The sequence below is a fragment of the Carcharodon carcharias genome, chromosome 1, assembly GCF_017639515.1.
Source record: "Carcharodon carcharias isolate sCarCar2 chromosome 1, sCarCar2.pri, whole genome shotgun sequence".
In the NCBI taxonomy this organism is placed as follows: domain Eukaryota; kingdom Metazoa; phylum Chordata; class Chondrichthyes; order Lamniformes; family Lamnidae; genus Carcharodon; species Carcharodon carcharias.
In genome coordinates, this window is record NC_054467.1 from 238,392,724 (window position 1) to 238,409,498 (window position 16,775).

General features: G+C 42.5%; 1 protein-coding gene across 1 annotated transcript in view; it reads right to left on the minus strand.

Moving 5' to 3' along the window:
- adra1d (adrenoceptor alpha 1D) overlaps positions 1 to 16,184 on the minus strand; it is a 55,651-nt gene extending 39,467 nt beyond the window's left edge. Inside the window, exon 1 of the mRNA XM_041192822.1 lies at positions 15,153 to 16,184. Coding sequence (XP_041048756.1) covers positions 15,153 to 16,104 — 952 coding nt within the window. The 5' untranslated portion in view covers positions 16,105 to 16,184. The remainder of the gene's footprint in view (positions 1 to 15,152) is intronic.
- Between the last annotated feature and the right edge of the window lie 591 nt (positions 16,185 to 16,775).

Consider the following 16,775-nt stretch of genomic DNA (forward strand, 5'->3'; position numbering starts at 1 on the left):
CTCTAAGGCCAATATATCCTTCCTAAGGTGTGGTAACTGGAACTACTCAAAGTATTACAGGTGTTGTCTAACTAGGACTTGGTACAGCTGAAGTATTACTCTTACCCCCTTGTATTCTATTACTCTAGATATAAAGGACAGAATTAGTTTGCCTTTTTGATTATCTTCTATACCTGTTCATGCTGTTTTAATGATCTGCGTGCCTGGAACCACGTTTCTTTGGACTGCCACTGTTTCCAGCGTTTCACACTTTAGAAAGCACTCTATTCTTAAGTTTTTAGGTTGAAGAGGACAATCTCACATTTGGCTGTATTGAAATCCATTTGCCACAGCTTTGACCATTTAATTTGACTATCACTATCTCATTGTAATGTTGCATTTCCATCTACAATGCTTACAATGCTGCCTATCTTTGTGTCACCAGCATATTTGGATATGTGACTTTGTATCCCATTAACTAAATCATTACTAGGCAGCCAGAAACTCAGATTCATGCTTGTGGACTGAACAGAGGTGTTCAGCAAAGTGATCGCTCAATCTGCATCTAATCTCCCCAGTGTAGAGCAGACCACATCGTGAGTAGAGAATACAGTATATTGAAATGAAAGAAGTACAAATCAGTCGCTGCGTCACCTGTATGGGGTGTTTGGAGCCCTGGAGGGTGAAAAGGGAGCAGGTGAAAGGGCAGCTGTTGTACCTCCAATGCCTGTATGGGAAGGTGCTATGAAATAGATAGGGGGTGTTGGGGATGATTGAGGAGTAGAACAGGGTGTCACAGAGGGAATTGTCCAGACTCAACATTGAGTTCAACAATTTCAGGTGATAAACTTTTCCCCAATTTTTCTGACAGCAGCTGTTGGCTAATGATTCTGCTATTGCCATTTACACTTTCTCAAGATTCGTCTTTTGCCTTGTGCCATCTCCCTTTTCTTCATATGATCACTTCTACCTTATCACAGACTTTCCTTTTTGTTCTTTCCTCCCCTCCCTTCTTTCCTACCTCTGTACTTGCTTCAAACCTCTTACATCACTAACTTTTTCCCAGTTCTGATGCAAGGTCATTGAATTGAAATGTTCATACAAAAGCAACGTACCGCAGATGCTGGAAATCTGAAATAAAAACAGAAAATGCTTTAAACAGCCAGCAAGTCTGGCAGCATCTGTGGAAAGAGAAACAGAGCCAACAGAATCAAAAGAGAAGGCAGTGATGTAGTAGTATTGTCACTGGACTAGTAATCTAGAGACCCAGGGTAATTCTCTGGGGACCTGGGTTCGAACCCCACCACAGCAGATGGTGGAATATGAATCCAATAAAAATCTGGAATGAAAAGTCTAATGATGACCAAGAAACCATTGCTGATTGTTGTAAAAGTCCATCTGATTTACCAATGCTCTTTAGGGGAGGAAGTCATCTGGCCTATATATAACTCCAGACCCACAGCAATGTGGTTGATCCTTAAATGCCTTCTGCAGTCAGCTTCTCAAGGGCAATAAATGCTGGCCTAGCCAGTGATGCCCACATTCCATGAAGGTTTCCTCTTGTGGAAAAATCTAGAACTGCTTAAAAATAAGGGGTTGCCCATTTAAAATGGAGATGAGGTGAAATTTTTTTCACTCAGAGGGGCATGAGTCTTTGGAAGTCTCTTCCTGAAAAGGTGGTGAATATTTTTAAGGCAGAGGTGGATAGATTCTTGGTAAGCAAGGGGGTGATAGATTATTGGCGGTGGGTGGGATGCAGATTTCAGGTTACCATCAGATCAGTCATGATCTTGTTAAATGGCGGAGCAGGTTCGAGAGGCTGAATGGCCTACTCCTGCTCCTTGTTCGTATGTTTGTGTGAATGAAATTAAAAAAGTTTCAGGTCAGTTCTGATGAAAGGTCACAGACTTGAAACATTGAGTGGAATGGTCCCAGTTTTGCACTAGTGGGCATGAGAAAAGATGTTTTTGCCAGCCGCAGTGGCAGGTTTTCACACTGCCTCATAAATTATGTAGTCACGGGAAACACGCTGGGTCGCTGGCAGGTGGCCTCCGATTGGCTCACCATGCCATCACCTCACCACTTCCTCATGCCGGGCACCATTTTAAACCGCAGCCCCACACACACTTCTCAATGCTTGCAGCCCAGGACTGCTCCGCTGAAGACATACCCCAAAAGCCAGGAAGATTGCAGACCCCCTCCGATTCAGTCATGCATCCCTGGGATGCCTTCTGGACGCCATGGAGGCCCACCATGATGTCCTCTACCCCCACCCTGGCTGCAGGAGGCCCATCAGTCTCACCACTCCGGTTTGGGAGGTGGTGGCAAAGGTGGTCAGTGCCAACACCGCACACAAGAAGTCGGCCATCCAGTGCAGAAAACGGATGAATGATCTGCTCCGTGCTGCCAGGGTAAGTCAATCTCAATCTCAACTCCCCCACTCACAAGCCCATCACACATTCACTGGCAACTCACTCACTGCCAGTTCAAAGGTCGTCACCACTCACTCTCTCACACACACCCTCACATCTCCATCTGGCCTCATCTCCTCTGGAGACTGCCTCCTCATCCTGTCCATGGCTCCTCTCATCACACATGCACACCTGGCAGCCTTCTCATTTTGCCTGGCATGTGCCTTGCTCACACTCTTTCCATCTGTCTTTATACAGGGCAAAGTCACACACAATCGCCGGGAGAGGTCCCAGACCGGGGATGGAATGCCGGGCAATCAAGGTCCTCACTCTGTTCCAGAGTCGCACGTTGGAACTGGCCGGAGAGGACATTGACCATTCCTGTGGCGATGGTGAGGTCAGTGGTGAGCATCCACATGAGGATCCTGCACCATATCATCCCTCTCTCAGTTCTACTCTGAGTCCACTGTTCTGTGCTCAACATGGCTGCCAAGTACTAATCTCACCACCCCCCCCCCGCCTTGTAAGCCCCCATCTTGCCCACATTCACCTCTGCCAGAGATCCAAAGGCTGATTCCTCCTGCAGGGCCGTGAGTTGTATGGCCACCACTCACGCTGACACTGCCAGTACTGGAGAGCTGCTCACCTCTGATTGGCCAGGGCTTAATTGAGTAGGAGGCCCGGCAATGGCCAGTTGTGTCAGGCCTCCCCGAATGAAGTGATATGGGTCTCCCACTAGTTCTCCAACTGGTGGATGAGACCATCGTCGCAGTCATTAAAAATTCATCTACCGATGCAAAATTTCATAAAATCTGTTGGGTTTTTTTTTAGACTTCATTTCTTGCCTTCTGAGGGAAAGTGCCCCATCATAAATTGGATTGATTGCCATAAATATGGCAGAATATGGATGGTTGGAGACACAAGCAGGATTTCGACTGACCTTCTCCCAAGGTTATGGCAGCCAATCGGTGTAGAAAGAGATAATCAGTCTCATGATGTAACCAAATTCCATTCCATGCTGTGGGACAAGGAGGTGCCACTATGGAATGCCACAGTGCATAATGTAAGCTGTCCTGTTAGCATGAAATACTGGTGTCTCTGAGGTTAGGAAGAAATTTCACTAAGAGCTCTCTTCTGCTACCCATCGTTATTCATCATCCTCAAAAGATTAAAGGGATCAAAGAAGTTGGATAGAGTCCATGACATTGAACATTTCCACATCAGCTGGGAAAGAAATGGGCTCAATGAGCCAATTGAATATTCCTCATTTCATATTTTATACTGCCAGACAGATGGTGAAAAGTTCTTTAACATTGTGTGTGTTAGTGCCCTGTCTGCTTAAACTCAAACCTACAAACAAATCCGCACCAAGTGGGTTGGATAACCTTTCATCATTCCCCACATCAGAGTTAAACATTCAGCTCAGTCCCAGTTCAAAGTGTCAACATTAAAACTGAGAAAGAAATAATAATTCTCAAAAATATCACTTCCGGCACACAAATGACTTTTTTGTTTTCAAACTAATGCATCAGACACAAGCAGTGGACAGCAATGCATTTGAACAGAATAATAAGGGACAGTGCCAATATGTGTACACACAGCAAAAGGAATTATCGTGAGATTAGGACTGTAGTGTTTTGTCATTGGTCACCTGTCATAAGTGCTTAGGTGAAAGTAACTCAATTCTGGTGAGAAAACAAGCTGTTAATTTTACTTCAATCTTCAGCTATAGCTTGACCTCAATTTAAAGTAACCTTGTTCTATAAATTATACTGATGAGCAACAACAGCCTGTATTATATAGTGCCTTTAATGTAGAAAATATTGCTTCACAAGAGCCTTATCAAAGAAAATCTGACATTGAGCCACATAATGGGATACTAGGATAGGTGACCAGAATCTTGGCCAAATAGAGATTTTTTAAGCAGCATCTTAAAGGAAGACAGAGAGGTAGTGAGGCAGCGAGGTTTAAGGAGGGAATGCCAGAGCTTAGGGCCAAGCCAGCTGAAGGCATGGCTGCCAATGATGGAGAAATTGAAATTGGGAATGCAAGGGAGGCCAGAAGAGGAGGAATGCAGAGAAGCGGAGGATTGGAGAGCTAGAGTAGGGTACAGATATAGGAAGGGATCGAAAACAAGAATGAGATTGTTAATACCTGAGGGTTGCTACAGCAACATGCTCCTCATGTTTGGAGGACTATCTCTAGTACTCATAGAAACGTATACTCTACTGCTGGTTATCACTTGTTTTCCATGTTACATTTCACACATAATCTGGGTAATTACTACTGAAGAAACAGCAATGACTCCGTTGATAGTAACTTATTGTATAAGGGCTAATGCCCTTTAGGGAAGGAAATCTGCCATCCTTACCTGGTCTGGCCTATGTGTGATTCCAGACCCACAGCAATGTGGTTAACTCTTAACTGCCGTCTAAAATGGCCTAGCAAACCATTTGGTTCAGGGGCAATTAAGGATGGGCAACAAATACTGGTCTTGCCTCCGATGCCCACATCCCATCAAAGAATAAATAAACAAAAAGGGCTATTACGTTTGAATTTCCAGATGACAATCTCTAGTTTACCATGCAACCTGAACCCCTGTCCATGCCCCTGCCTTGTAATCACTCCCTTGGAAATAGAGTCTTTAAATAATGTTTTAATTAGATTTCATTGGTTGAGTTATCTTTTGTTATGCCAAGCCTTCGCTGAGGAGGCCAGTAATGTTTTTATCTGATTCAAGGAACTGATTTAAAATCCACGTATGAGACATTTGAAAGTAGTAGTTCAGTGATTTGTGATATATATTTCAATGCAAAGATTATAGTGAATAAGACAGAGTGAAAATAAGAGTCAGGGCACAGATATACACTTGGAAGTTGGATATACTGAAACATAGTTTAAAGAAAGGCAGAAATGGTTGCTCAACCTTGCCAGATACAAGCAAAAGAGTGGGGGCAGGTGTGGTGGGGGAATAAAACAGAAGGAAGGTCATAGAATTGGCTAAATAAACAATCGCAGCTATGAGGAAGAATGAGATGCTAGAGGATCATCAAATGAGAGCCCCATGAGAGGGTTGAACTGTGGAACAAAAACAGGACAATCACACTACTGGGAGTATATTATAGATTCCCAAACCGTCAGAGGAAAATCGAAGAGCAAATATATAGGCAAAGTGTTGAGAAGTGCAGTAACACTAAGGCAGGAATAGCAGGAGAATTCAATTATCCTGATATTAACTGGGATAAATTCAATGCGACAATGTATAAAGAGTGCAGAATTTTAAAAATAATTTCAGGAGACTTTTTTTTAGCCAGTACGTAGCAAGCTCAACAAGAGAAGGCACGGTTCTGGACTTGGCTTTAGGAAATGAAGTGGGCAGGTGGAAAGGGTATCTATGGGACAGCATTTTGGTTGTACTGATCATAATTAAATTAGAGTTAGTGTAACTTGGCAAAGGACAAAGATAGACCAAGAGTAAAAGTTTTAAATTGGAGAAAAGACAACTTTACTAAGCTGCGATATGGTTTGGCAAAAGTGGACTGGATTAAAGCTACTTGAAAGTTAATCAATGCCAGACCAGTGGGAGGTATCCAAGAAAGAGATAGAGAACGTTCAGAGCAAATATGTTCTGACCAAGGAAAATGGTGGAAACCCCATATCTAGACACCCCCACCCCACCCCCAAACCCCATCTCCGAGATGTCAAAGAACATAGTAGATAAGGCAGAAAAGCATAACAAAATCACCCCGTAATCTTCTATACTCAAGGAAATGCAAATATATATAAAACACACTGCATGAATGTTGTACCAAAGTGCAGTATCTGATTCTGTTTTTCAGACATTGCTTTTTTTGTACCTATGTCAATGCCCGAAACGCAATGTAAACAATCTTGTAAACTGCAGTTTAATAACTGTCAGCACAACGGAAACACTGATGTGCTGAACTGGAATCTTTGCCAATTTTTGGCAAGCAGCCAGTTAGCTACACATGTTATTTATATTATCTTATTACATGGTTGCATAAAATAACAATAATTGAATAAGACAAACTCGCATAGTGGGGCATGTCAAGAATTTTGACCTTGCAATCATCAAGTAGCATCTGACGAATTAATACCCAGATTCGTACACTTATTCTCATGGGAAGGGGCCACGTTTAATGAACTTGAAAAATAATGTGCGAGGCAGTTTGAGATGGTTCACATGATAAAGATGTTTTATATATATATGTGACTGTTATTCATAATTGTTCTTTTTTGACTTTTATTTGATGTTCATTCTGGAGATACTGGCATCCTTGGTAAGGCCAACATATAATACACATCCCTGGTTGCTCTTGAGAAGGAGATTTCAGGTCCTTTTCATGAGCCACTGCAGAATGTGTGGTTAAAGTTTTTCCATTGTGCCAATCTCTCGGGAGTTCCAGGATTTTGACCCAACAGTTATAAACGGATGGTGGTGAATTTCCAAGGGAATGGTATCACAGTGGTAATGTTACTGGACTAGTAACCCAGAGGCCCGAGCAAATGCTCTGGAGGCGGGAGTTCAAATGCTACCATGGCAACTCAGGAATTTTAAATATTTGTAATTTTAAGTATTTGTCAATAAATCCGGGATGAAATGTTAGTCTCATTAATAATGTGACTGATGTCTTTCAGTGGAGGAAATCAGTCATCCTTACCTTATCTGGCCTACAGGTGACTCCAGACCCACAGCAATATCGTTGCCTTCTGAAAAAGTCCGAGCAAGCCACTCAGTTGCAATCAGCTCACTACCATCTGCTCATGGACAATAACTGTTGACTTGCCAGTGACACTCACATTCCAAGAACAACTTAAAAAATGTGTGTGGTGTTTACTTTGGAGGTGTTGCATAGTATTCCCATGTGTCTGCTACCGTTGTCCTTCTGGGTCCATTAACAACATAAGCATATCCGAAAGTACAGCCAATTAAATACTTTTGAAATGCAGTCACTGTTGTAATGCAGCAGCCAATTTGCACAGCAAGCTCCCAAAACCGCATTGTAAAAAATTCTGTTTCTGTGATGTTGTTGTGGAATAAATATTGTCGCGGACACCGACCATAGATCAGAGGTTTGGGAGGTGGTCTCAAAGACTTACAGCTTTCAGATTAAATTCTTTTTTTCCATAGTTTTTTTCTCTTGTTCTGTCTCCTTGTTAAATGAGTGGCCAGGTGACCCATCTATTTCTCACTCTGCCTTTTTTCTTACTGTCACTCTAACCATGCTGAGGTCAGGGAGAGTGAGCGAGATGATTCACTCCAGCTTTTTCCCTCCTGCCACTCTGTGGTTATAGTGAGACTGGCATTTCGTTCATGTCATGACCAATATTGAGAACATGAACATATACACATCCCAATACTCTTTGATACACACTATTAAGTACTAACTAGCACTGTGCCCTCCTAAAAGCTTTTTTCTGTTATCACTGGCAGACTTTTGTGGTAGCCAATTTCAATGCAAGGCTGCAGTGAGATCCTGAAGGCCAAACTATTTACTAACCCATTACTTTATCAGTAATGACTAAATCACAATGTGTGTGTAAAGTACAATCAGATATAAACTAAAAATGCTGACAATCTAAACCAACAAAAAGTTGGGAATATGCACATATTTCATACGACTAAAATGCATGCAGAGGAAGTTAGCACAGGCACTTAAGTTATATGTGTTGTTTGTCAAGGACAATAATTTCATCCATACATTTGTATAGTATATACCCACTACGTCTGTTCACATAAAGGTTGTAGCTTGGAGTGCTTTGATAAAGGGATTGATTGAGGAAGAGGCCTCTGTACCTTTGAATGCAAATGTTGTTAACTATTTGAAGCAGTGGAAGATACAGACTATAAGGAGAGCAGGACATTGAGATTAGTTGTGGATTGTTCTGACAAAGAGATGTGATGGGCCAAGTGGCCTACTACTGTGCTACAAGGTAATACGTATCAATGAGAAGAAATCTCCTTCCACGTCTTTAATATCCAACAATGCTCGCCAAGGTAGATGGCAATGTCCTGTATTCCGCTTTGCAAGTACTCTACTTTATGCCAGCTGTGGATCAGTTAGTGGAACACTCCATCAGAGGTTGTGGGTTTAAGTCCCCCTGCAGGACTGCAACATAAAAATTAAGACTGACACTCCAGCATTAGTACTGAGGGAGAGCTGCACTGTCAGAGGTGCTGTATTTTGGTAAGACTTTAAACTAAGGTCCTGTTTGCCCTCTCAAGTGGATGTAAAAGATCCCATGGTATTATTTCAAAGGAGAGCTATGGTCAGTGTCTGCGACAATACTTATTCCACAACCAACATCACAGAAACAGAATACCTGGTCATTATTACAATGCTGTTTTGGGAGCTTGCTGTGCAAATTGGCTGCTGCATTACAAAAGTGACTGCATTTCAAAAGTATTTAATTGGCTGTACCTTCAGATATGCTTATGTTGTGAATGGCGTTATATAAATGTAAGTCTTTCTTTCTCTGCTATTTATACTTGGAGCTTTGTTGACCATTATGCAAAATGTAAATATCTTCTTAACTATCGCAGCTTACTTATTTGACCTGGGAAAGTCTGATAGTCTAGGATTTGACTTCTCAACAAATGCCATAAAGGTTGAACCCCTGGGAGATGACGTTGGGCGAGTGTCCCAGCGTCATCCCGTGCTCATGCAATATTTCATTCGGCAGGCGCGCGCAAAAGTCAGAAGCGCCCCCGCCGACAACTAAGAGGCCAATTAAGGTCATTAACAGCGCAATTGTCTTTAACTTTACATTGCCCGTCCAACCTTATGGTTGGCAGATGGGCGAAGCAGCCAGACGGCCTTTCATGAAACCTCATCCAAGGGCGGGATGAGGTTCCCGTGATGAAATAAGGTATAAATAAAAATCAGTGGACAGCATTTTTATCATGTATATTTTCAGGTGCCTGATTGGGATGATTGGACATTTTTTTTCTGCTTTTCAACTCTTTATCTGAGTACTTTTGGGTCTGCAGCTCCCTGAGGCAGATCTTTGCTTTCAGGGAGCTTTCTCTCAGCGCTGGCTCGTGCCCACGTTAAGGTCAATGCAAGCCCTCTTCCCGCTCCCACCCGAGCAGCGCTGAGCTTCTCAGTGCACATTTCATGCTGGCTGGCTGTTAATTGGCCAGCCAGCATGAAACCACAGTCAGGGGTCGATCGTGCTCAATGGTCCATTCACCAGCTGATCCCAAGCCCATTGATCGTGCCCACCTGCCAACCTAAAAATTCTGCCCATTGATCATCATTGGCAAGAAGGAGTGCCCTGTTGTAATGCAAATCTTCATCTAGTGCACCATTGAGGGATTGCTGCATCAACAGTGATCTTGTCTTTCGCGTAGAAATGGAAGATTTCATGAAACTATTTGAAGAAGAGTCCTTGCCAATCTTTATCTAAAGGGTGGTCAAAGTTTGAAGCTCTCTTTGGCAAATGGCAGCTGATGCTCGATTAATATAAGGTCTTGAAGGAACTTGACAAGGTGGATGCTGAAAGGATGCTTCTCCTTGTGGGAGAGACTGGATCTAGGGGACACGGTTTAAAAATAAGGGGTGTCCCATTTAGGATGGGGATGAGGAGAATTTTTTTTCTCTCAGAGTGTTGTGAGACTTTGGAACTCACTTCTCCAGAGGGCAGTGCAGGCAGGGTCATTGAATATTTTTAAGGCAGACGTATTTAGATCCTTGACTCACAAGGGAGTCAAAGGGTATTGAGGGTAGGAGGGAATGTGGATTTGAGGCCATGATCAGCCATGATCTTCTCAAATGGCGGAGCAGGCTCAAGGGGCTGAATGGCCTACTCCTGTTCCTAATTCATATGTTTGTATGTTCATAATTGTTAATTTGATACCTGAAATTGAGAAAGTTCCGTTGGCTAAAGGTATTGAGGGATATGGAGTGAAGGTGGGCATATAGAGTTAGGTCACTGATCAGACAGGATCTCATTGAATGGTGGGGGGCCGAAATGGCCTACTCCTGTCCCTATGATCCTACCCTCAAAATGCAAGCGTCATATTGGCTGGTCACCTGTGTCATTTTAATTTTTAGGACTTTGCTTTGTGCAAATTAGCTGCAGCATTTGCCTATACAATGACAGGGACAACACTCCAAACACAATTCATTGCTTGTGAGGATTCCCTGGGATGTCCTGAGAATGGTACAAGCACTGTGTTAAGGGAAGTTTTTGCTTCTTTCTCTTAGTCATCTGAGGGATGAAACATTTTTTCTGGGCATCATTCATAACAAAGTAATAGATAAAAACAAAAAAACTGCGGATGCTGGAAATCCAAAACAAAAACAGAATTACCTGGAAAAACTCAGCAGGTCTGGCAGCATCGGCGGAGAAGAAAAGAGTTGACGTTTCGAGTCCTCATGACGCTTCGACAGGGTCATGAGGACTCGAAACGTCAACTCTTTTCTTCTCCGCCGATGCTGCCAGACCTGCTGAGTTTTTCCAGGTAATTCTGTTTTTGTTTTGACAAAGTAATAGATCTGTTTATAAAGAATAACTTTGTGGGTTTTGTTAACCAAAGCAAATCAAGGGGTAGTTTCTTCCATGAGAGTTTGGGTGATGTTAATTGCTAACATTGTAGGTTTGCATGAAAGAGGGTCCTCAAACTTATCTTATACTTACCTACTGCCATTAACTGTGACATCTGCTAGAACCCAATCTCAACAAACCAGTTACATAGTAAAGATGCCTGCTCCTTTTCATTCAGTTCTCTGCAGATTTAATTTACATGGCATACTATGGCTTGGGTTTGCTAGAGTTCAAAATGCATTTTTTTTAAATGTATTTGTTAATTGCTGATTTTTTGTTGAAAACACAGTGTTTATAATTCTCTCAATGCAATTTAACTTGCAAGATAGCCAACAATAACAGCTACAGCAGCTTACATTATAGTGCCTTTGACAGAGTAAAACGTTCCAAAGTGTTTCCCAGGAACATTACCAAACAAAATCTGAACTGAGTCACTTAAGGAGGGCAGATAATGCCAAGAGGTTGATTTAAGGACTGTCCAGACCAAACCTTTGTTCTTTCACAACATCAAACTTCAAAACAACTCAGCAATAACATTTTCTATTTGCCTTAGTTGCCCAATGTCGATATCTCCTACAGATCATAGAAAGAGTTAAACTTCCTCAGATTTGTTTTAAGAAGGAGGAGGTATGAAAAGGTTATTTTTTTCCCTATGCTGTGAGTTGTTATGATCTGGAATGTACTGCCTGAAAGAGTGGTGGAAATAAATTCAGTAGTAACTTTTAAAAGACAATTGGGTGAATACTTGAAAAGGGGAAAAATATATGCAGGAAAGAGCTGGAGGAGTTTGACTAATTGGATATTTCTTTCAAAGAGCTGGCACAGGCACAATAAGCTGAATGGCCTCCTTCTCTGCTATGTGATTCTATGAAACTTTGAAGAGTTCCATTATAGCATCAATATGACTTCTCCATCTTTCTCACCAGTTATAATTTTGAATTCTCTAAGATTGCGAACTTTGTGCTGTGTCTAGGAACTTTCATGCTATGAGACTACATAGATTAGATACCAGTCTCATGCCATCCAAATTTGTTTTATATATGATCCTTACATGCAGCAGAGGTAGGACACTATAATCCTATTATTTTTATTGGTCTCACCTGAATTGGAATCCAAGTAATGAAATGTTAACTAACCCCAAAATGTACTGATGACTTCATACCAAGATGAATTAGATTCAAATTCAGATTCATCAAATAACAAGTAATTTTGGTTTGGTTCTAAATCATCTATTTTTTTTAGCTGTCTTTAATTCAATATTTACTCATTGTTGCCATTAAAAATTATAACTGAAATTTAATTTTGAAGTTGAGTCTAGATTACAAAAATATGAATGTTACTTTTAACCGCATGTCATTCTCACCACTGCACCATTTGGTTTCTGTTGTATTTCAAATAGTCTAATATGATACCAGCAATGCACAAAATATATATTAAAAGGGCCCAAAATGAATATTTAAAGAAAAAAAAGATTTGCACTTTTATAGCACCTTTTAAGATCACATGATATCTCAAAGTTCTTTACAGTCAATGACTTACCTTTGAAGTACAGTCTCTTCGTAAGGTCGGAAATGAAAATTTGTTAACGAAAGACAGCTAAAGTTTTGTGTCAACCTGCATGAATTTGTTCAGAAAGAAATTAGAATCTTTACTAAAAGGTGAAATGGAAAAACATCTAGAAACCAAAAATATAGTAGAGTAGGCAAGATGGGGGAGGTCCTCTTAATCAACTTTATTGAATTCTTCAAAAAGTAACACAAATGTTAAGCATAGGTAATGTAGTTCATGTAATATATTTGGATTTTCAAGAAATGCGCGATAAGGTACAACATAGTAGACTAAGGTCAGGACATGTTGAGTCACGGGACTAAATAGGTAGCAAGTTGGTTACAAAACAGATCACAGAGAAGGGAATAAGGATAGTTGCTCAGACAGGCAAAAGATGTGGGATCACTGCTGGAACCAGTGTTGCATTTGACGTTACTTAAAGTGACGGGTATTGGAAGAACAATTTCTAAATTTGGAATGTCACCAAATTGGGAGGTATAGTAAATACAAAGGACAAAGGTGATCAAATACATGAATCATGGAAGACATTAATAAACTTACTGAAAGGGCACATATTGCAAAATTAGTTTTGATATAGATACATATGAGGTGGTCCAGCTAGGTGGGAAGAGGGCACATACCCCCTGGATAATAAGATAAGATTCTGAATGGAGTAGAGGAAACCAGGCGCTCAGGTTCATAGATCACTAAAAGTTAAACAAACTTACAAAAACTGCTGAAACTACTAAAAGTAGTGATGCTAGTTAATGAGGCAAACCAAGCACTGAGATTCATTTGTAGAGAGACAGAACTGAAAAAAAACATTGACATTACTTTAATCTTGTCTCAAAGTTTGATGAGACAACACAAGTCCACAGTTCTGGCCTCCGTATCATAAAAAGACGCGAGAGACATTGGAGAAGGTACAAAAGAGATTCTCGACAAGAGAGGATCTATTGTCTAAAAAAAAGGAAAACTGAGGAATAATCTTCTGGAAGTTTTTAAGATAATGAAATGGTTTAATGTAGAGAAAATGTTTCCAATTGTGCGGGAGACCGAAGGTAAAGGTTATAAATGTGAAAGGGTCACTAATGAATCCGGTAGGGAATTCCGGAGAAAGTTATTGTAAGAATTGTAAGAATGTTGAATGCGCCATCACATACAATAGTTGAAGCAGATCGCAGAGCTACATTTAAGGGGAAGTAAGTTAAGCCCGTGAGGGTGCTTATAGGGTGAGAGGAGGCTCCTGTGAAGCTTAAACACCAGAATAGCCCAACTGGACTGATTGGTTTCTGTGCCGTAGACACAATATAGGCGCCATTAGACACTGAAAATAGCACAGTACAATATAATTATACAAAGACATAGCGAACATGCTAGATCAGGGGAAAAAAACGCTCACTATTGTGGCTTTATTTGAAATAAATAGGTAAATTCCTCTGTGAAAATAACATGGAATGTGTTAGCGAGGCAAAGATATTAAGAGTTACCGAACAAAGTTGGGAAGATGAAGTGAAGGTTCAGATGAGCCATGAGCTAAAGGCAGAAGAAGCTCAAGGGGCCGAACGGCATTGTCTCGTTCCTCTGTTCCTTCCTCCCTGTGTGCTAAGCCTTCATTCGGTGGTATACCCCGGTGTAAATCCCCACCCTTAGGTAACCACGAGGAGCAAGTGCTTCCCCTTAGAGCTGGAATGTAACTCGTCGATGAGATTGTTGATCCAGGATCTCATTCTAATGGATTCTGAATTGTTAATTTGCGGCACTGTGTACTCTGCGCTTATTTCAGGGAGTGGGGAATGGACTGGAACTGACAGCGGGCCATGTGCCGTCAGTACCAATCGCGCGAACCAGCATTTTTAATATAAAAAAAGCCGTTCGGATTCTTGCTTAAAGATGAGCGGATTGTATCCCTGCACTGATACTTGTCCCGTCCTTCTCCGGGTGCCGACCAGCAGTTACAACCCAACTGGACATTATGTGGGGGGGTGGGTGGGAGGGAATCCACAATGACTGAACGGTCTCCTGAAAAATGAGCCGCAACCCAACCGACCCTGACACTACTGCGAGAAGATGGCAGAGCGCCCAATGCAATTAGTCAGATAAAGTGACAGGATGTGAGGGAAAGTAGTAAGGCTTCCAAATGAGTTTTGGCATCAAAGTGAGCATTGGAACTTTGGAAGGGTGATATGCATCATTGGTCCTGTGTTTGGTACTAAGCTTTTGCTTGTGGCCCGGGTATCAGAAACAAATATCTTTCACTCAGTCAGGTAACTTAGAAGGAGCAGGTGGAGGCGGATTAGTTGATGATTTCTCTGTTGTGTCTGCTGCTGGACACTTGAATATTTAACTGCAAAAGCCAACAGTAGTGCAGAATTCAAAGTTATGGAATCAGAGACTGTTACACTAAAGAGATTCGCATCCAGCTGCCACCGGCAGAAGCAGTTGCTTTGGTGCATTGTGATCGCTAAAGGTGAATTGAATTTGAGGCTATCTCCATGTTTCTCCCTCTAATAAACCCAATTTAACATTAAGGAGAAAGCAAACCCGGATTTGTCTGTAAGAAGATTAAAACCCTGTTACAAACGCCGCACAACATCTTAGCAACGCTTCTAATGAATTGTTGGACCATTTCGCTCTACCTACCAAGCGGTAAGATGGTGAAAAAGGGAAGCCAGCAGAGAATGAAGACGCCCACCACGATGCCCAGAGTTTTCGCCGCTTTCTTCTCCCGGGAGAACTTGAGGAGCCTCATGGAGAGGGAGCTGCGGAACTGCCCTTTGCTCTTGAAGGTGGACTCCTCCATCACGCTCTTACAGTGGATCCTGAGGACAACTTCCATGGTCTTGCTCCGCTCCTTCTTCACCCCAGCCTCCAGGCTCTTGGTTGTCCTCCTGGCCACTATGTAGATCCTGAAATACATGACCAGTATGACCATGAGAGGGAGGTAGAAGGAGAAGAGCGAGGAGAACAAGGCGTAGCCCGGTTCTTCGGTGATGCTGCAAACTGTCTCATCTTCAGGAGCTGCCTCCTTCCAGCCCAGCAGAGGACCAACAGAGATGACAATGGAGGACACCCAGAGGATTATCAGGATCCACACCGCCTTCCTCTCAGTCATGATGGTCGGGTAGCGTAAAGAGTAGCGCACGCCAATGTATCGATCTATAGATATAACGCAGAGGCTCATTATTGAGGCGGTGCAGCACAGCACATCCACGGCAGCCCAGACATCACAGAAAATTCTCCCAAACGCCCAGTAGCCGAACACCTCCAGGCTGGCTGAGAAGGGCAGAATGATAGTACTCAACAGGAGGTCGGCGATGGCCAGGTTGATGATGAAGTAGTTGGTCACCGTTTGTAAATGCCGGTTACAAGCCACGGACAGGATGACCATGATGTTTCCCACGATGGCGAAGAGGATGAAGGCGCCCAGGACAACACCCACAGCCACGGCTGGGTTGGCATCTCGCTCCTCAGGCTCGCTCGACCTGTTCTGGCCATAATGCGGGACAAGGCTGGAGTTCAGCGCCGACGCGTTGCCCGTGTCATTCGAATAGTTTCCACTGAGGCTCTGGTTAGTGAACTCAGAAAAAGTCATCTTAGAAAAGCTGCCGTCTCCATGTGAGGGAGTTTAGCAACTTCAGGGCGATGAAGCTGCACTCACTGCATGTCACCCTGTGAAAAGCACCTCCAAGCAGTGCCCAGCTCGGAGAGATTCACGCAAAACCCCAGCATTGTCTGGTATCATACTTGTCCAACTTCACTTCTCCCTCTCATTTTGAGCTGCACTGAACCCCGTTAGACCTTAGCTCCGGATCCCGTGTTACATTCTCTTCCTTCATTCCATCTTGCATTCAATTTCGGCTTCAACTTTTCTCTGCCGGTCACAAATGCTCCCAGCATCTGCACAATCCCAGGTTAATAAAGCGGCACAACACACACGCATCACAGACACATCACAGAGACACACAAATCCACACACACACACATCCACACACAGGCACAGACCCGTAAGAAATATCGCTGGGGCTGACCACTAATGAAAATCTGTCCAAACAGTTGGATGCTGAAGCTTCAATATCACTTTTCAATCACTTTAAACCTCGCCTCCTCGGGACGGTCGTGACGGATTCTGGGCGACTGGAGGGAGCACTGGTAGGGGGCAGCAGAGCTCCGACTGTGGAGACAAGGTCTAGAGAATGAGCAAGTCAACAGGTTTCCAAATGACCAAATATGAAAGGTTTTTTTTAAATTATTATTTATATTCTC